Here is a 20,872-nt window from a genome sequence, read left to right as displayed (position 1 = left end):
GCCTCACCACCACCTGAGCTGCTGCCTCACCACCACCAGAGCTGCCAAGTCACCACCACCAGAGCTGCAGCCTCACCACTGACAGAGCTGCCGCACCCCCAATCTTCTGTCTCTTCCCCATAATCCTGTAGAATGTAAGTCCGCAAGGACAGGGTCCTCTCCCTTCTGTACCAGTCTGTCATTGTAAATTTGTTTACTGTAAATTATATCTATAGCTCTGTACGTAACCCCTTTCTCATGTACAGCACGATGGAATGGTGCTATATAAATATTAATAATAATTATGTATGCCAGCCTTGGAGCTACAGCTATTTGGTGTCAGCACTGAATCTGCTACTTCTGTTTCTGTATCCTCTGCGGTGTGAAGCTTGGCAGCGGAGCCTGGAGCTAAGTTGCTTGATTATATACCTTGTCTGTCTCACACTTGTCACAATACCCTGTGTTTGTACTATCTGAAGTGGTGAGGCTGGCGTCCTTGCTGGCAAGTGCATTAGCCAGAGTTTAGTGAGGTGATGGCTAGGGACTAGCCACGAGACGGCAGCAGGTGGAAGGACCTGCATAGGGCGTTAGGGGAGCTTAGTGAAAGGCACTCAGTTAGGAGGTGCCACATACCTCGTTCCCTAATATTAAGGTATTCCTCCCCCTTTTCCCATTCCAGTTGTTGGTGTTTGTTGTGTTGACCCTTGTGGTCGTGACAATATTCCTTTAAATAGTGAATTAAAAGTTATATTTTAACAGTCTTTAGATAGGGAATTTTGTTGCCAATTTGTCAAACTTTCTCTGTTCACAATAACAGTAAAGCTAAGTGAACACATTGTAGAATTGCAGTGGAAATTTCCACAGCAATTCCGCAACTCCTGCCACGGGTATATCGCATGCGGAATTGGCATGCGTATTCTCGCTAAACACTAGGGTTTTGCAAGTGTAATTAGCTTGCAGAATCCTAGCGTCTTACATGCGATCTGTAGCATTGCTTGGAAAACTGATTAACAGGTTGCTCACACTTGTCAAACATAGTGTTTGACAAGTGTGACCAACTTTTTACTATTGATGCTGCCTATGCAGCATCAATAGTAAAAAGATAGAATGTTAAAAATAATAAATCATGATATTCTCAACTTTCGGCTTCCCCGACAGCCTTTCCCGCTCCTCGCGATGCTCCAGTCCCAGTAATGCTTTGCGGCATGACCCCAGATGACGTAGCGGTCTCGCGAGACCGCACGTCATCACAGGTCATTTTCGCAAAGCATTATTGGGAACGGGAGCGTCGGGAGGAGTGGGAAAGCTGCGAGAATATCACGATTTTTTATTTTAATTATTTTTTTTAACAATTATATGGTTCCAAGGGTCTGGAGGAGAGTCTCCTCTCCTCCACCCTGGGTACCAACCGCACATGATGGGCATAGCCACATGCGGGAAGTAAGCGGATTAATGCATTCCTATGTGTGCAGAATCACCGCGATTCCGCACTTTAATGAACCTGCTGCATTTTTTTCCGGACTGCAATTCAGCTGCGGAAAAAAACGCAGCATGTGCACAAAAAATGCGGAATGCATTCTAAAAATAGGATGCTTAACCCCTTTCTGCCATTGGACGTACTATTCCGTCCATGTGGGGTGGGCCCTAATTCCCAAGGACGGAATAGTACGTCCAGCACGATCGGCCGCGCTCACGGGGGATTTTTTGCGCAGGGTTGACGAACTGTTTATTGAGGGTGATACTCTGATGGCTTCAGCAGATGTGGAGTCATTATATACAAACATCAAACATACCGATGGTATATCGTCTGTGAAATTTTTTCTAGACATGTCATCCTTGTCTATTGGAATTCGTACACTTCTGCTAGAGTTGTTAGAATTCACCCTCACGCACAACTTTTTTGTCTTCAAGGGGTGCTTCTACCTTCAGCTCCAGGGGACCGCCATGGGGGCGTGTTATGATCCCAATGGCAGAGGATCTCAGAGATTACAGCAAAGTCTGCAAACATAAATACCAGCTCATAGGGAAGTGGTAACTAGGCTGACCATATACCTGATCCTAGCACAAACAATTAACAGTAGCCGGGGAACGTACCTACGTTGATCCTAGACGTCTCGCGCCAGCCGGAGAACTAACTAACCCTGTCAGGGAAAATAAGACCTCTCTTGCCTCAAGAGGAAAGACCCCAAAGTTATAGTACAAGCCCCCAACAAATAATAACGGTGAGGTAAGAAGAAAAGACAAACGTAAGAATGAACTAGATTTTAGCAAAGAGAGGCCCACTAACTAATAGCAGAATATAGTAAGATGACTTATATGGTCAGCAAAAAACCCTACAAAAAATATCCACGCTGAATATCCAAGAACCCCCGAACCGACTAACGGTGAGGGGGGAGAATATCAGCCCCCTAGAGCTTCCAGTGATATCAGGAATCACATTTTGTGCAAGCTGGACAAAAATAGGAACAATGCAAATAAACAAAAATAAGAAAGCAGGACTTAGCTTATCTTGCAAGGAACCAGGACCTGAAGACAGGAGCAAACAGAAATGAACTGATTACAACAATGCCAGGCACTGGACTGAGAATCCAGGAAGTTTAAATAGCAACACCCCAGGCCTAACGAACCAGGTGAGTACCAACCTGGGAAAAGACAATCCAAGTGCCAAACCACTAGTGACCACAAGAGCGAGCCAAGAAGTATAGTTCACAACAGTACCCCCCCTTTAAGGAGGGGTCACCGAACCCTCACCAAGACCACCAGTGCGATCAGGATGAGCAGCGTGGAAGGCACGAACCAAATCGGCCGCATGAACATCAGAGGCGACCACCCAGGAATTATCCTCCTGACCATAGCCCTTCCATTTGACCAAATACTGAAGCCTCCGTCTAGAGAGACGAGAATCCAAGATCTTCTCCACCACGTACTCCAACTCGCCCTCAACCAACACCGGAGCAGGAGGCTCAACAGCAGGAACCACAGGCACAACGTACCGCCGCAACAAAGACCTATGGAACACGTTGTGAATGGCAAACGACACCGGAAGATCCAAACGAAAAGAAACCGGGTTAAGAACTTCCAAAATTTTATAAGGACCAGTAAAGCAAGGCTTAAACTTAGGAGAGGAAACCTTCAGAGGGACATACCGAGAAGACAACCAAACCAACTCCCCAACACGAAGTCGGGGACCCACACCGCGGCGGCGGTTGGCAAAACGCCGAGCCTTCTCAACTTCAAGTTGTCCACCACATGACTCCAAATCCGCTGCAACCTATCCACCACGGAATCCACCCCAGGACAGTCAGAAGACTCAACATGACCCGAGGAAAAACGAGGATGAAAACCAGAGTTGCAGAAGAATGGCGAAACCAAAGTAGCGGAACTAGCCCGATTATTAAGGGCAAACTCAGCCAATGGCAAGAAGGTCACCCAATCATCCTGGTCCGCAGAAACAAAACATCTCAAATAAGCCTCCAGTGTCTGATTAGTTCGCTCCGTTTGGCCATTAGTCTGAGGATGAAAGGCAGATGAAAACGACAAATCAATGCCCATTTTAGCACAAAAAGATCGCCAGAATCTGGACACAAACTGGGATCCTCTGTCGGACACGATATTCTCAGGAATGCCGTGTAAACGAACCACATTCTGAAAAAACAAAGGAACCAGATCGGAAGAGGAAGGCAACTTAGGCAAGGGCACCAAATGGACCATCTTGGAAAAACGATCACACACCACCCAGATGACAGACATACCTTGAGACACCGGAAGATCAGAAATGAAATCCATGGAAATGTGTGTCCAAGGCCTCTTCGGGACGGGCAAGGGCAAAAGCAACCCGCTAGCACGAGAACAACAAGGCTTAGCCCGAGCACAAGTCCCACAGGACTGCACAAATGACCGCACATCCCGTGACAAGGTAGGCCACCAAAAGGACCTAGCCACCAAATCTCGGGTACCAAAAATCCCCGGATGCCCTGCCAACACTGAGGAATGAACCTCGGAAATAACTCTGCTGGACCATTTATCAGGAACAAACAGTCTGTCGGGTGGACAAGAGTCAGGTCTACCAGCCTGAAATCTCTGCAACACACGTCGCAAATCAGGAGATATGGCCGACACGATGACTCCCTCTTTAAGAATACCAGCTGGCTCCGAGACTCCAGGAGAGTCAGTCACAAAGCTCCTAGAAAGAGCATCAGCCTTAACATTCTTCGAACCAGGCAGGTACGAGACCACAAAGTCAAAACGAGAGAAAAACAATGACCAACGAGCCTGTCTAGGATTCAGGCGCTTAGCAGACTCGAGATACATCAGATTTTTGTGATCAGTCAAGACCACCACACGATGCTTAGCACCCTCGAGTCAATGACGCCACTCCTCAAATGCCCACTTCATGGCCAACAACTCCCGATTACCAACATCATAGTTCCGCTCAGCAGGCGAAAACTTCCTAGAGAAAAAAGCACATGGTCTCATCACAGAGTAACCAGAGCCTCTCTGCGACAAAACAGCCCCAGCACCAATCTCAGAAGCATCCACTTCAACCTGAAAGGGAAGTGAGACATCAGGCTGGCACAAAACAGGCGCCGAAGTAAACCGGCGCTTCAGCTCCTGGAAGGCCTCCACGGCTGCAGGAGCCCAATTAGCCACATCAGAACCTTTCTTGGTCATATCCGTCAAAGGTTTAACAACGCTAGAAAAGTTAGCGATAAAACGACGGTAGAAATTAGCAAACCCCAAGAACTTCTGAAGACTCTTAACAGACGTGGGTTGAGTCCAATCATGAATAGCTCGGACCTTGACTGGGTCCATCTCCACAGCAGAAGGGGAGAAAATAAAACCCAAAAAGGAAACCTTCTGCACTCCAAAGAGACACTTTGAGCCCTTCACAAACAAAGCATTATCACGCAAAACCTGAAACACCATCCTGACCTGCTTTACATGAGAATCCCAATCATCAGAAAAAAACAGAATATCATCCAGATAAACAATCATAAATTTATCTAGATACTTCCGGAAGATATCATGCATAAAGGACTGAAACACTGAAGGAGCATTAGAGAGCCCAAAGGGCATCACCAAGTACTCAAAATGACCTTCGGGCGTATTAAATGCAGTTTTCCATTCATCTCCCTGCCTAATGCGCACAAGGTTGTACGCACCAAGAAGATCTATCTTGGTGAACCACTTGGCACCCTTAATCCGAGCAAACAAGTCCGACAATAGTGGCAAAGGATACTGAAACTTAACAGTGATTTTATTCAGAAGCCGATAGTCTATACAAGGTCTCAAAGACCCGTCTTTTTTGGCCACAAAAAAGAATCCCGCACCAAGAGGGGAAGAGGATGGACGAATATGCCCCTTCTCCAAAGACTCCTTGACATAAGAACGCATCGCGGCATGCTCGGGTACAGACAAATTAAATAATCGTCCCTTAGGAAATTTACTACCAGGAATCAAATCTATAGCGCAGTCACAGTCCCTATGAGGAGGAAGAGCACTGGACCTGGACTCACTGAATACATCCTGATAGTCACACAAATACTCAGGAACTTCTGAAGGAGTAGAGGAAGCAATAGACACCGGCGGAGAATCGCAATGAATTCCCTGACAACCCCAACTCGACACAGACATAGCCTTCCAATCCAAAACTGGATTATGGGTCTGTAACCATGGCAGACCTAAAACGACCAAATCATTCATTTTATGCAGAACAAGAAAACGAATCACCTCCCGATGTTCAGGAGTCATGCACATGGTCACTTGTGTCCAATACTGCGGTTTATTTTCCGCCAGTGGCGTAGCATCAATTCCTCTGAGAGGAATAGGAATCTTTAAAGGCTCCAGGACAAAACCACAGCGCTTAGCAAACGACAAGTCCATAAGACTCAGGGCAGCACCTGAATCCACAAACGCCATAACAGGGTAGGAAGACAATGAGCAAATTAAAGTCACAGACAAAATAAATTTAGGCTGCAAATTACCAATGGTGACAGGACTGACAACCTTTGTTAGGCGTTTAGAGCATGCTGATATAACATGTGTAGAATCACCACAGTAAAAACACAGCCCATTCTGACGTCTATGATTTTGTCGTTCGGTTCTAGTCAGGATTCTATCACATTGCATTGAGACAGGTGTCCATTCAGACAACACCACCAGAGGATTAGCGGATTTGCGCTCCCGCAAACGCCGATCAATCTGAATAGCCAGCACCATAGAATCATTCAGACTTGTAGGAATTGGGAAACCCACCATCACATTCTTAATGGCTTCAGAAAGGCCATTTCTGAAATTTGCGGCCAGAGCACATTCATTCCATTGAGTAAGCACGGACCATTTCCGAAATTTTTGGCAATACACTTCAGCTTCATCCTGGCCCTGAGAGATAGCCAGTAGAGCTTTTTCTGCCTGAATTTCAAGATTAGGCTCCTCATAAAGCAATCCGAGCGCCAGAAAAAACGCATCAACATCCGCCAATGCCGGATCTCCTGGCGCAAACGAGAAAGCCCAATCCTGAGGGTCGCCACGCAAGAAGGAGATAACAATTTTAACTTGCTGAGCTGAATCTCCAGACGAACGAGGTTTCAAAGATAGAAACAATTTACAATTATTCCTAAAATTCCTAAATTTAAATCGATCTCCAGAGAACAGCTCAGGAATAGGTATCTTAGGCTCTGACATAGGACTGCTAACAACAAAATCCTGAATGCCCTGCACTCGTGCAGCAAGCTGATCCACACTAGTAATCAAGGTCTGAACATTCATGTCTGCAGCAAAGCTTCAAGCCACTCAGAGACAAAGGGGAAGAAGAAAAAAAAAACAAAAAAACTCAGAACTTCTTTTCTTTTAATCCCGCTTCAGCAATTCACTCTTAGGCCTGGCATACTGTTATGATCCCAATGGCAGAGGATCTCAGAGATTACAGCAAAGTCTGCAAACATAAATACCAGCTCATAGGGAAGTGGTAACTAGGCTGACCATATACCTGATCCTAGCACAAACAATTAACAGTAGCCGGGGAACGTACCTACGTTGATCCTAGACGTCTCGCGCCAGCCGGAGAACTAACTAACCCTGTCAGGGAAAATAAGACCTCTCTTGCCTCAAGAGGAAAGATCCCAAAGTTATAGTACAAGCCCCCAACAAATAATAACGGTGAGGTAAGAAGAAAAGACAAACGTAAGAATGAACTAGATTTTAGCAAAGAGAGGCCCACTAACTAATAGCAGAATATAGTAAGATGACTTATATGGTCAGCAAAAAACCCTACAAAAAATATCCACGCTGAATATCCAAGAACCCCCGAACCGACTAACGGTGAGGGGGGAGAATATCAGCCCCCTAGAGCTTCCAGCGATATCAGGAATCACATTTTGTGCAAGCTGGACAAAAATAGGAACAATGCAAATAAACAAAAATAAGAAAGCAGGACTTAGCTTATCTTGCAAGGAACCAGGACCTGAAGACAGGAGCAAACAGAAATGAACTGATTACAACGATGCCAGGCACTGGACTGAGAATCCAGGAAGTTTAAATAGCAACACCCCAGGCCTAACGAACCAGGTGAGTACCAACCTGGGAAAAGACAATCCAAGTGCCAAACCACTAGTGACCACAAGAGGGAGCCAAGAAGTATAGTTCACAACAGGGGCGGCCTTTGCGCCGTCCTATGCCGGTCTTTTCCTGGGGTTGTGGGAGAGGGACCTCTTCCTGTCCGACAGATTGGGGTCAATTGAGCGTGTCCAATTGTGGACACGCTACATTGACGATATCTTCTTTGTCTGGCAGGGCACTCCGTTCGACCTTGCGCAATTCATTGATATGGTAAATAATAACGACCGCAACATTCACTTGACGTTCTGTTCAAGTGAAGTGACTTTGGACTTTTTAGATGTGACCATAAGGAGGGATTCGTCAGGCATTCTACAGACTGATGTCTTTAGAAAAGCAACATCTACTAATACCCTCCTTCATGCCACATCTGGTCACCCTAGGCATATGATTAAGTCGGTCCCCACTGGCCAGTTCCTCCGTATCCGTAGAATTTGTTCTACGGATGCTGATTTTGAACATAGGGCGGAGGAACTTAAACAACGCCTGATATCTAGGGGCTATAGTCGCCGCATGCTTAAGAAGGCATATTATAGGGCCAAGCATTCTTCCAGACAGGAACTTCTTTATAAACAGGCACGTTTCCAGCCCTCTTCCACCAAGCAAGTAACACGCTTTGTGACTACTTTTAATTCCCAGTCCAATAGGGTTCATTCCGCTGTTTTGAACGCGTGGCCCATACTTAAAGTGGATACCACTTTAGCTAAAATCATCCCCGATAGACCGTCTATAGCATATAGACGTGGTAAAAACTTGGGTGACCTTCTAGTCTCCAGTCACTATGACAACTACCAAAAGTCAACATTTTTGGACAGATTTCCAAGGAGGGTTGGCTGTGTTCCGTGTGGTGGCTGTGTCGCCTGCCCAAACGTGGACCGTACAGATACGTTTACCAACTTTGATGGGACTAGGACCTATAAAATTAACCAGTATATTACTTGTACAACAAGATACGTGGTATACCATGCCACGTGTCCTTGTGGACTCGTATATATTGGATTAACATCAAGACAGCTCAAGGTCCGTATCAGGGAACACGTTTTGGGCATTGAGGCAGCAGCCACTCATGCGGAACCAGCCACCCTGAAAACCATTCCTCGCCATTTTAAATTATTGCATAACTGCAACAGTGCCCTGTTGAGAGTACGGGGCATAGATTGTATTAAGATCAATATACGTGGCGGTAATCTGTCCAAACGTCTTAGTCAACTGGAGGCTAGATGGATCTGGCGATTGAATACAGTTCATCCGTATGGCCTCAATGAATGTCTTTCCTTTGCTCCCTTCCTTTGAATCGGCTGTTTATATTGGGTAAACGTAGTCTGCGGATCTATACATGGTTCTTTTATTTTATGTGTGTTTTTTTAATATTTTGCTTTTTACCTTGTAGCACCATTACGCCATCTGTCATGTCATCTATCTGCAATGGGTATTTTCTCCGTCCATTCATGGGTTCGTCGCGGGATTCATCTTAGCAACCAAACGTGTACCAAATCTTGGAACATTTACCATCATGTTCCTCTATGCATATAATAAATTGATGTTTCTGTATTTCTGAGTATATATAGTATATTATTATAGGTAGTCTTGTTTGCTTTTTGTTATATACGTATCTTTATACACCATATTGCCATTTGTTACTTGTGCATATTATTGTATTGCATGTATTATTATTTATTATATTGTCATTCATTATTTGCATATTGGTGTATTTATATTGTACTGTCTTTTATTTTTATCTTTTCGGTGTTATCTATTATTATCTGTATGTCTTTATATCTATATATACGCATACTGCCTCTTTTTATGTGATATATTACTCTGGGCAGTCTCCAGATATATATTTATGTGCACAGATAATTATTTTCATTGGTTGCCCGGCCCTTTTTATATATGGCACTCTTTCCCTTCTTAAACATGGCCGTTATTGCGTTTCCGGTCCCATTACCATCACATTACCCTGTACCCTGTAGTTTTCTTCTCTAACATGGCCGTGGGTTCATTTCCGGATATGCGCAGTAGTTATCTTCCCCTTTCTTCTTACTTCCGGGTCGCGGTCTGGCGCCGGATTGCATGGGCCCGTGCTTTCCGGCGCCGGTCTGGGCGCCCGCCTGCTTTAGTCTTTCTGCGCATTGGCTGTTCACGACGCCCTGGGACTATATAAACTACGTGCGGTGATTACATGACACGCCCCCTGAGGAAGGACATCTCCGAAACGCGCGTTTGGGTGGGTTTTGGAGTGTACGGTCTCCCTCTGCCATCAGCCTATCAGGTATTTCACTGGATTACTTCTGTGACTATGTGCCATTTGGTTTTACATCTCTGCGGACTTTGTTTGTTACTTTGTTGTTATTTAATACCATTATGAGGTTCGCAGGGGCTATTGTTGCCCTTTCTTTGAAATACACTGTATTTGGCTGCTGATGTGATGGAGTTCCTGCACTCTGTGTGTTCTATGTATTTTGCAAACAGATTTTAACCCACTACTAGTTCTTTATCCTTGTTTTGTATATTTTATATTTAATAAAGATTTTGGCATGATTTTTGGACTTTGTTGCACCAATTTTTTGTGGCTTTGCATACACAGACAGGTATGTATAGCCAGACTGAATTTATGTTTGTTTACATGAGATTGCTCGTGTAGACAGTGTAGCTCCTTGGCACAGGTAATGTATTGCTGTCTAGTAATATATTTGCTTGTGTCTCATGATGCGTTCATCAAACGTCTGTAGATCAAAACATCCACAGATGAACCATATGCTCATACCTAAAGCACACAATGAAATGTAGATCTACATGAGTCTATGTATATATTTATTGGAGTGTCAACATTTCTGACAACTCATTAGGAGCAATTCTAAAGCATAATTTATTTATTACATTTTCACTTTGCTACAAAGACATTTACAAGAATTTAACATAGAAGTAGAGTTGAGCAAAGTGAACAGTAGGACCCCGATCCAGTCCATGAATGCCGATACACAGCCCTGTGAACTTTCTCCTACCTGCCGAGATTCCTCCCATGCTTCACACCGTAAAGATGATGTTGTGTTGGGCCTCCTAATCAGTAGAAGCGCCAATGATGTCGTAAGGTAGAAGGACATTTACACAGGGCTCTAGTCTAGTCTAGTGAGGTGGCCGCAGGACCAGGGTCATACAGTTCTTTTTGCTCAACTCTGCTTATATAGTCTGTATAAAGTGTAATGTTAGGCTGGGTTTAGATGATGCAGGTCACTTTTGCACATTAATTCAATGCGTCTTTACCGAAAACATAATAAACAGTGTTTGAACATGTTAACTTCGCCTTAGAGAATCTAGCCAAGCACAGCAAACTGATCATAATCATCTTACTTTGATTTCAGCTGAACTGAATATTGTCATATTTTGATGATCTACCCAATGTCTACTAGTTTTAATTTTGGAATAAATTTCTACTGTTTCCTTATATTGAACCCGACAAGGTCATTGTTTACATGGGGCTGAGAAGTTCTTTTGGGATAAGATCTGAGAACATGCAGAAGACTCATGCAGAAGACTTTTACTAAATGCACATTTAGGCAGGCTGATACTCGGAGAACAAGTGTCCATAAAATTGCTATTTCCCAATTGTCTGCCCATGTATACATGCCATCCAAAGTATGCACAAAATAATTGTTTGTCTGGAGATTGGCATAAACATCATCGTTGTCGGCGACACACCACCTCATGTATGGAGACAAAACAATCGTATCAATAATGTTGCTGAGCGGCGGAGTGCTCCTTAAAAATGACAGTTATGGCCGGCATCATGGCCACTCCACTGGCCTGAACTGTGTGCTCTCTCGAGCGGCAAGCAAGGACAGCATAGTCGCTGATGCATTGAACAAAGCAAGAACATTGAAGCTGGCTGGGTGCAGCAATCTGGCCAGCTTTAAAGCATTGCTTGCAAGCTAAGAATGTATTCGTTTCCCGTTAATCTGGTAGTGTAGACCGGCTGCCAATTACCCAATGAACTAGCTCGAACCTGGTTAAAAATCATTGTTCTTGGCAGCACATCATCCTGTGTACACAGGACATGTTGCTGAGAACAATGACAGTCTATACGCACAGAACGATCTATTGATGATCATTCTGTGCAAATAGGATGTGTACCAGCCTGTCTAAACTTGGTATTAAACTACCACAATTGTTAAACATGAATTTCCGACTGTCCCTCTAGCCAGCACAGTCCAGTCTTTTGGGTCACAGTATTTACAATATAGGTTACTTATATTTAGTATTTGTTTATACCCATTAATAGACCTATTTTTTTCCCTTGTCTTACGTTGCCACAATTGGCAAACATGTAGCCGATTGTGGGTTGTTTAACAACGCCAGTGTAAATGAGCCTAAAGGAAAAGAAATAGTAGATATGCGGGATTGGTCTTGTCAAACTAATCTGATCAGCTTCTATGAAGAAGTAAGTTCCAGACTGGACCAGGGTAATGCCGTAGATGTCCTCTATTTGGACTTTTCAAAGGTATTTGACACAGTGCTACATGAAAGGTTTGGACATAAAATGAGAGCAATGGAACTGTGGAAAAACATGTGTCGTTGGGTTAACATCTACCTCACTGATGGAAAACAGAGGTTAATATTGGAACACACTCGGACTGAGTTACAGTTAACAGCGGAGCACCAGAGGGGTCTGTATTGGGCTCTCTTCTTTTTAACATGTGTATTTATGGCTTTGTAGAGGACATTTAGAGTAAAATCAAATGTCAAAATCTGTAGATGATACTAAACTCTACAAAGATAATTTCATATAATTAATGTAAGCTGGAGTTTTAGGCTTAGAAATGACAATTAAATGTTAATGTAGATAAATGTAAAATCATACACTTGAGGAAATAAAAACACTGGCTAAAACTGTCACTGAAAAGACTTGAGTATATGGGGTATATGGGCAGACAGTAACCTCTAAGTTAGTGACCAGTGTCAGGCAGCTGCTGCCAAGGCAAATAAAATAATGGGATGCATTAAAAGAACTATAGATGTTCATGGCAAGAACATAGTTTTGCCTCTATACAAGTCATTAGTGAGGCCACCCTTAGAACATTGTGTACAATTTTGGACTCCAGTGTATAAGAAGGACATAGCTAAACTAGAGCGGGTGCAGAGAACAGCAACCAAGGTTATTAAGGGAATTAGTTGATTACAATATCAAGAAAGGTTATCAAAGTTTGGGATTTCAGTTTGGGAAAAATGAAGGCTTAGGGGCAATCTTATTACAATGTACAAATATATGACGGGACAGTATAGGTATCTTTCTAATGATTTGTTTACACCTAGGATTTCAATGATGACAAGGGGCATCCTCCAAGTCTAGAGCAAAGAAGGTTTAATAATCATCATAAACAACATTTTTTTTACAGCTGGAGTAGTGAGATTATGGAACTCTCTGCCACATAATGTTGTAATGGCTGATTCATTAAAAAGGTCAAGGAGTCTTTCTTGAAAAATATAATGTATAGGTTATGGTTATTAGATTCTCTGGTGGGACATTGATCCAGAGAACTAGTCTTATTACCATATGTGGGGTTGGGAAGGAATTATTCCCTTAAAGGGAATTTGTCAGCAAGTTTTTGCTACCTAACATGAGTAGATTGCAATGTAGGCAAAGAGAAGTTGAATCCAACGATGCATCACTTAGCTTACGGGGTGCAGCCGTTCTGACACAATCAGAGATCTTAGCTGCAGCATGAAACAGAGCTGAAAAACTTGCCACAACCCCTCCTCTTCCCCCTGGGCCACACCAGGCTCTCTGTGTACATAGCTATGGACAGTGAGCTGCTTATCACAGAAGGGGCGGAGTCAGACCAGGAGGCACCAGCTTCTGAAGTCCAGACAATGATAATCACAAGGTGATAAAACCTTCAGTATACGTAAACAACAGCACACAGCTAGACATGTGACACATCATTGAATTTTGTGTTTTAACCCCTACCTCATGCTATCCTCAGATAACATAGCAAATATCTGCTGACAGATTCCCTTTAATATGAAGCAATTAGCGTCTACTTTCAACCTTAAAATGATGGAACTATAAATCCAATGAGACCTGATTGCTAACAATCATAATGGCTATAACGTACTTATTGATAGTCTTTCACAAGGTGTCTGGCCAACAGCAAATTTGACCACAGACATTGGTGGAAAGCTAGCCTATCTCCACATCTAACACCAATGACAAAGTCTCAACATGTGTCTTCAAAGAAGGTTCATCAGGGGAACATAGAAATATCACAATATGCATAAAGCAGAAATGGTACTGGCAGGAAATGTAACATGATAACCACTTTCTGATTCTCTGCCATCTGGTATTGGACATTGTGGGATATCCAGCACATCAAACTGAATGGCCAAAACACCCTAACTTTTGCTCCCCCTTAGGGGCCCTTGCCACACAGCATGCTGGGAACACCTCGCAAGCCATTAAAATCTGGTCTTCTTGACAAAGTCGCTCAGTTCCTTGAACCTGGCCATTTTTCCTGTTTCCAACACATCATATTTGGAAACTTCCTGCTTACTTGCTGTCTAATAAATCCCACAGCTTGACAGGTTTCATTACAAAGAGATCATCAATATTATTCACTTCAGTGGTTTTAATGATACTGTATGTGTGATCACTGATCAGTGTATATATCTTCCAGTGTGCCTGAACCACCGACAATCATGTGATGTGTCGTACAGTGTGCCATATGGAACCAAACTGCAGCATCTAATGAGGACCCCATAGTTCAGTGTGAACTCAAATCCAAGTTTTCCCGAAAAGCTTTGGAAAGAATCTGTATTAATAGTCAGTTCTCTTTTCAGGTAGACTCCACATCTAGAAATATCTGAATATCGCCATATTTTGATAGTATAAATGGCTCCATCCAAATGCATTATCAGTATACGTGATATGGATCCTTGTGCATGAGACACAATATTTTATCTGGTGCTTCCATCTATAAAATGACACCTACCATTCATAGCAGAACATTTGTATACTTATATATTCTACCTGATCAGCTAATAAAGTAAATGTTGGACATTTTGCCCCATGATGACCATTCTGTTCTGAAGAGCATCTGCCTCATCTGAGGTTCACACTCGATACCAGGTGTCAGAGGCTTGAGCCCTTCATCTGCAGAGCAGTACACTATCCTTCAGGTGCCTTGTCTCCTCCAAGTGACTGCCGCCTTTCCCACACTATTCCATATCTGGTAGATTTCCATCATTCTCCAATGTGCGCTGTCACCATGCTGCTTTCTGTCATTCTCTCTGCTCGGTCTACGCCGGCTGCCATTATTTTCACTCTACATATGAATACGTGTATTATTCTGTTTTGCAAGCCATTTGTGTCTTTCTGTGTCTCTTTTTTTGCTCTCTCCTCCTCCCCCTCTCTCCTTTCCCCCCTCTGGTACAGATAGCAGGCTCTCCTGATTGCAATGCAGGAGTTGGCGTCTGCAATTTCTGGCAGGCGGTTTTAGTTGCCATGGTTTCTGTTGGTTTCTGTTGTAGTAGGCAGCAGTCCGGGTGGCCCATTACAGAAAGAGGCTGGTAAAAGGGGCTAGAGGTCAACCAATCTCAGCGTTCATCACATACCACGTCTGCCTGGCACAAGAGCCACAGATTGTGCAAATGTCAAATTGAGGAAATTAAAGTTTTATTAGCCGAGCTGGGGGTATAACAATTCATTAAAAAGTCACTGGGTCCTGCCAACACTTTCCATCGTCTCGATAGGGCACGCGATACAGAATAAAGACTATTTCTCGTCCGCTAAATAATAAGAATCATTTGACTAATCTTGGAACAATCTAAATAGTCTTACGATGCCACAAAGTAAGAGGACGCCACAGATGATGAATGCCCAGCTAATGAGCCTTGGCACAGTAGTCTACATTAACCAGTTATTGGAAATGGCTCCACAAAAATTGTTGCAAAGCTAGCCTTCAGCCGACCATGGCTGGTTACAACGTGGTAGCAATGAGACTTTAATCTTCTGTAATTTCCTATAGTTCCCAGCCACACTGCAGAATGCGAGTTTCTCGCCCAGCAGCAGCCTGCAGTGTGCTGCAGTGTATGGGCCTGGCCATGCTTCCCTTACGTTCTGCTCCATATATGGTTCTGGAGAGGAATGTGCAGAGTGGAGACAATCCTACAGGCAGAGCGGCAGAGCGTGGTCGCTCAGGCTTGATGAAGCACTGCAGTGTAGTATTGTGGGCAGTGTTTAGTCCATGAGGTGCAATGCAGTGTGCAAACTATGGAACAACAACACTGTGTGGTCAGCAATGCCACATTATCACCCTTCCTACAGAATAAGCAATGTGGAAGCCAGCTAGGAACAGGAATAATTCCCCATCGTTACAGAATAAAAGATTTTGTCCATGGCTACACATCCCCAGCACTCCTCCCACTGCTGCGTCAGGATATACAATGCAGTGTGCACATCTCAAAGGACCAACTAAAAAAAGGAAGTAACACTTAGAATAACATTCCAAATATTGAATCCCTTCTTGAGAAAATGTTACTTTCTGCATCTCCGACAAGTGCCAATTCTTTAAATAAAATGCTACCAAAAAAGTAACTTAAGGAGCGGTGACTGGAAGGAATATTTGCATCCATACGACCAAGCTTGTTTAAAGATGTAGCCCAGAGTCCTGACTGTAAGGGACCTTCTCAACCGATATTTATAGCTTCATTACTGGAATTGATCCCTAGGTATTTTATACACTTAAGAAATCTCATTAGTTTATATTATGTTTACCATTGTACTGGAGAGTCAAGTATTTTCTACTGGTGTCCTTGTAAGAATAACTTTTAGGAAAGTATATTGTTAAAAAAAAGGATAAAAGTTCTTACATGTGGGTGGAAATCAGGAGTTTGGTAGGACATGAAAAGTAGTTGGTTTAAAAGAAAACTTGTTTCTTGATCAATGTTATCTGTTAATATGTAACTTTACAAATCTGATGCATTCTGTGCATCTCTATTGTTTAAAGAGCTAATAAAGTAATATTAAAAAAAGTTCTTACAAGTCTGTACATAGTACTATAGTTGATGTAACTACCGTTGTGAATCTATCTATCTATCTAATCTATCTATCTATTATCTATCTATGTATCTATAATCTATCTGTCTATCTCGGGTCATGCTGCCAGTTGCAGTCTCAGGCTTAGGTCGCAGACCAATGTTCTATACTGCATCTTAATATTGTAGTAAAGCATATAAACATACCAGTAGCGATCAGTATTTGTAGGTTTAGTAATATCAATCATGTAATAGTAATACCGTGTCTTAATACACAGCCTTTCTTTACTTTTTACTTCTTCATATTGTTCTTAGGCTTGAATCACTAGAACTAAACTATTTCATGAAGCCTTAGAGAATGACCATTGCAGGACTACAACGGAGGAGATAAGACTCAGGGTATCCAATAATGATTATGCTAAAGATATCATTATTAACAAGAAAAGCAAAAGATATAGTTAACCAATAACCATCAGTCCCAGCACAGAATCAGAATTGATGTAGTACTTAAAAGTGGAAACTATCCTCTTCCATATTTCTATCGGTGCAAGGAAATGATGTGTCTATTGATTCTCAACTAAAGGAATAAGAAATTGTCCTCCAGCTGTAGCCTCCCATGATTGACAGGCTGAGGTGACCTCCATATGAGCTGGTAGAAATATGTTGTGTTTGGTGTTAATAGCCGCCTTTACCTGCATCTTGTGGAGTAGCCATTTATGCTATGGCGCAACCTCTGACCTGACCTGAAAGTCTGATATGACCCGAGATAACCTGGAGAGTGGTTGGTGTGGGTACATCCTTCTTACCTTGCAGTCCCCCACGCAGGATCTGACAGAATATTCCCCAGATTGCAGGTACTTCTCTAACACAAAATCAAACTCCTCGTATTTTTCCTGAGCGTGTTGATCCAGTCTCTGGTAGGCTTGGACACAGGTGCTGCACACCTCATCGTCCGTGACAGCAGCAGAGGCTGCAGGGGCCCCCATGAAGTCCTCCATCAGGTTTTCCAGGCTGCAGTTCAAGCTGTCCGGGTTGGACATGCCCAGCAGCAGGTCCAGGATGGTGTAAGTATCACAAAAAGACAGAGTGAAATTGTTAAAATAAGCCTTCAAAAAGTTCCTCTTTTGGTTGTAGGAAGTAGAGGAAGGGGAGTAGGTTCTTGAGGAGGAGGATTGGGGGGAGGAGGGGGCCGCAGACCCCCTAAGTCTTTGCAAATGCAATTTGGTGCAGGCAGTATCCAGGTGAGAAGACCTGGCACCAGTGCAGTGCGGACGATGAGCAGCAGATTTGGTCGAATTGCTTAGGAAGTTGTCCCAGCACCCCTTGCCCTCCCCGGGGAAGCTCTGGAGGGACAGCAAGCTAGAGTTGTCCAGCTCCCCCCGACTGGGCTGCTGGCTGTAGGAGAAGTTGCCTCTTGCTTTGGCCCCTGCAGAGACCAACCAGAGGTGATTAGACAGCAGGACGGTGAAGAACAAGAGAGAGGCAAGGGACAAGCGCCATCTCTGAGCCCTCTCGGAGTCGGCGCACGGTTTGTCACTGTGTCGGGGTTCCCAGCAGATCTTTAAGACGGCCTCATCTTCCCTTGGATACATCCAAGCCCCCCTGATCATATTTTAGGGGGTGGGAGAATTCGGCGGCCGGGTGCTCTCAGTCTTTCCCCACCCCCTATGTTTGTGGTGGGTTCCGTGCCACCAGCAAAATGTCACCTGCCTCCAGTGAGGGGGCCTGCAGAGAGGGACATCATCGGGGGATGGGGGACAAGGAGATGGAGGGTCAGATACAGGAAGGAGAAATGAGGATGAATTGTAGAATATTGAGGATGTGATGGAGCAATGACAGGTGGATGAAGGGATGGGAGCTCCCCTCCCCTGCCCGCCCTGCCCGGGTCACTCAGTAACAGGCCATTGCAGGAAATATTGGGAAAGCAACCAAGAAAAAAGAACCCCCCCTCCCTGTGTAAAGATTCAGCCCCGGGGCACAGAACATCAAGGAGAAGTCCACAGGGGATGCAAGGGACAAGCCGTGCACATCCCCCCACCCACCCCCCTATGGATCTACAGCAGAGCCAGGTATGGGCATCCCCTGTGCCTAGCACCTGCTGCCCATCCTGCCTGCTGATCCCGGGCTGCTTCTGCTCCTCTGCTCCTCGGAAGGTGGCTGTGCCCTCCTTATTGTTTTCTCTTCCTCTTCTGATGGGCACTGTTCTTCTGCTCCCTGGGCATCCTGCTGCTAGGACTGAATATTCCCATGCCTTCTCTTCCTCGCAGAGCACCCAGGCCGAGATCACCCAGCTGGGTCTCCTATTATTTCTATTTAATCTGTCGCCATCTTCAGCTGTGCAGAGAACACCTTGAGAAATTGATCAGAGGGGCGCAGGCACGTCAATGCGTGGCCCCGTGCTCACATGCACGTGCACTGCCTTCCCTGCCTTATGCAACTGTGGGTTTTTTTTATTATAAAAGCCGCCCCCCTCCTCCTTTTCACAGACTCTCCACCTCTTCCTTCCCCCTCCTCTCCGTTCATTCACTATGTGCAGCTTCTCATTCATCTTCTCTTCCATTCAGCTTCTTGTGTTCTAGCAGCCCTCTCCCCCTAATATTGGGTGAGACAGCCTTTACCATAACCCTGACTGCCAGCCTCTTGTCTGAGGAGCTTGCATTCTTCATGTATATGCCATATAAAGCACAATTCAGTTGTCAGAGAACTATATGATCACACCCGATCACATAGGTAATAAAAGCATAATATCATAAATGTAAAGTGGAATTGGTGCCTATTCTTGGCTACAAAAGTGGAGTCAGCGTGTGACATCTTCCAGACCTCAGCTGCCAGGTGACATGTATCCTGGTCTGCAACTAAATAATCAGTGCTCAGACACAACACATAGACAATTGGATTACTGACAGCATAATGTCCCATTTGGAACAAGTTGAATGGACCAGAGAAAAGCTGATATGTGGAATTAATTCACCGTAGCAGGACACGACTAAATAACAAGGCTGATGTCAAGCTGCCCCTCCACATTGCCTGATATTTCACTATCAATCTGAATACTTATTGAACTTATAGAAGAAACCGCTTGTTAAAGCAGATTTAGCTTTAAAGTTTTTCTTGGATTGCTGAATCAGCGAAGTCAGATGTTCCGGGGTCAATACCAAAAGAGCACGCAGTAAACCAAGGGGAAAATACGATGTCGTAAGTCACATGCCAGGGTCTGAAGATGAGAGAAATAGCAGATAAGCAAAGGGGCAATAACAAACGGGTAGTCAGAACACGGTTCAAAGGACACCAGCTGAATATCAGATACAAAGGGGCAATAACAAACGGGTAGTCAGAACATGGTCCAAAGGACAGCAGCAGAAGTTCAGAACTTACAGCACAGGGTACAGGCAAACATACCAGAGAGCACAAGCTTAGAACAAGCCTTTGACTGGCAGTGATCTGTGCCAGACAGCTCACCTAAATAGCAGAGCAATTACCAAGAACAGGGAGCACCTGTGGAAATCTCTGTACCTTTCAGTCTCAGATAGGTCAACCGAGCTGTCAATCAAAGCACTGCCAGCTCAGCACACCCAAGCACAGGATAGGATGACAGAGCTATCCATCACAGAGTCCCAGACACTCTGAGCAGAGGAATGGTGACAACTAAGAAAAGAATTTCAAAAATTTTTTAGGAATCTGCGAAGTCAAACACTATGCGATTCGATTCGTGAGGACTGGCTAAAAAAATGCTTGGTGCCATTTCGAACACTCTGAGGAATCATAGTATGGGCTAACGGCATGGCACAGGCCTCTCCATACTGACCGTCAGCTATCACTTCACATGGTCTAGTGCAGCCAATCAAGTGGACTATCACAGCCAGTATAAAAATTGATGCCCAGCCAAGTAGCGACATTACATGCTTGTACAGGGTAGGGCTAGGAGATAAAAGCATACAGCTCATTATACCTATGGATAGAAAAAGGTCGATTCAGTGCTGAAGCAGATTGAAAATGGGATCATCTCATTTGGTGAATGCTAATATAGAGATTGCAGTGATGTGTAGAGAACTGCTGTGGCTATATACTATAGTTATCCAGTGTGACTGTGGATTGATTGATTTGTGAGATACTGCAGTAACAGCACCTTAACAACAGACTCATTACTATTTTTCTCAAACTGCAAACAAGGAAGGTAAGTATCAAACCCCTTGATGCTTTTTTTGCTGCTAAAATAAAATTCTGAATCCAAGACTTGTGTGTCAAAGAA

The 20,872-nt window shown here is 44.0% G+C and overlaps 1 protein-coding gene across 1 annotated transcript in view; it reads right to left on the bottom strand.

Moving 5' to 3' along the window:
* The window catches only part of NALF2 (NALCN channel auxiliary factor 2), a 219,618-nt gene extending 200,576 nt beyond the window's left edge, over positions 1 to 19,042 (bottom strand). The window contains exon 1 of the mRNA XM_077284940.1: positions 17,430 to 19,042. Within this exon, the coding sequence (XP_077141055.1) occupies positions 17,430 to 18,233 (804 nt within the window). The 5' untranslated portion in view covers positions 18,234 to 19,042. The remainder of the gene's footprint in view (positions 1 to 17,429) is intronic.
* Between the last annotated feature and the right edge of the window lie 1,830 nt (positions 19,043 to 20,872).

This window comes from Ranitomeya variabilis, chromosome 2 (assembly GCF_051348905.1).
Source record: "Ranitomeya variabilis isolate aRanVar5 chromosome 2, aRanVar5.hap1, whole genome shotgun sequence".
Classification (NCBI taxonomy): domain Eukaryota; kingdom Metazoa; phylum Chordata; class Amphibia; order Anura; family Dendrobatidae; genus Ranitomeya; species Ranitomeya variabilis.
The sequence above is the reverse complement of the archived record's forward strand: the minus strand, read 5'-3'. Positions and strand labels throughout refer to the sequence as shown.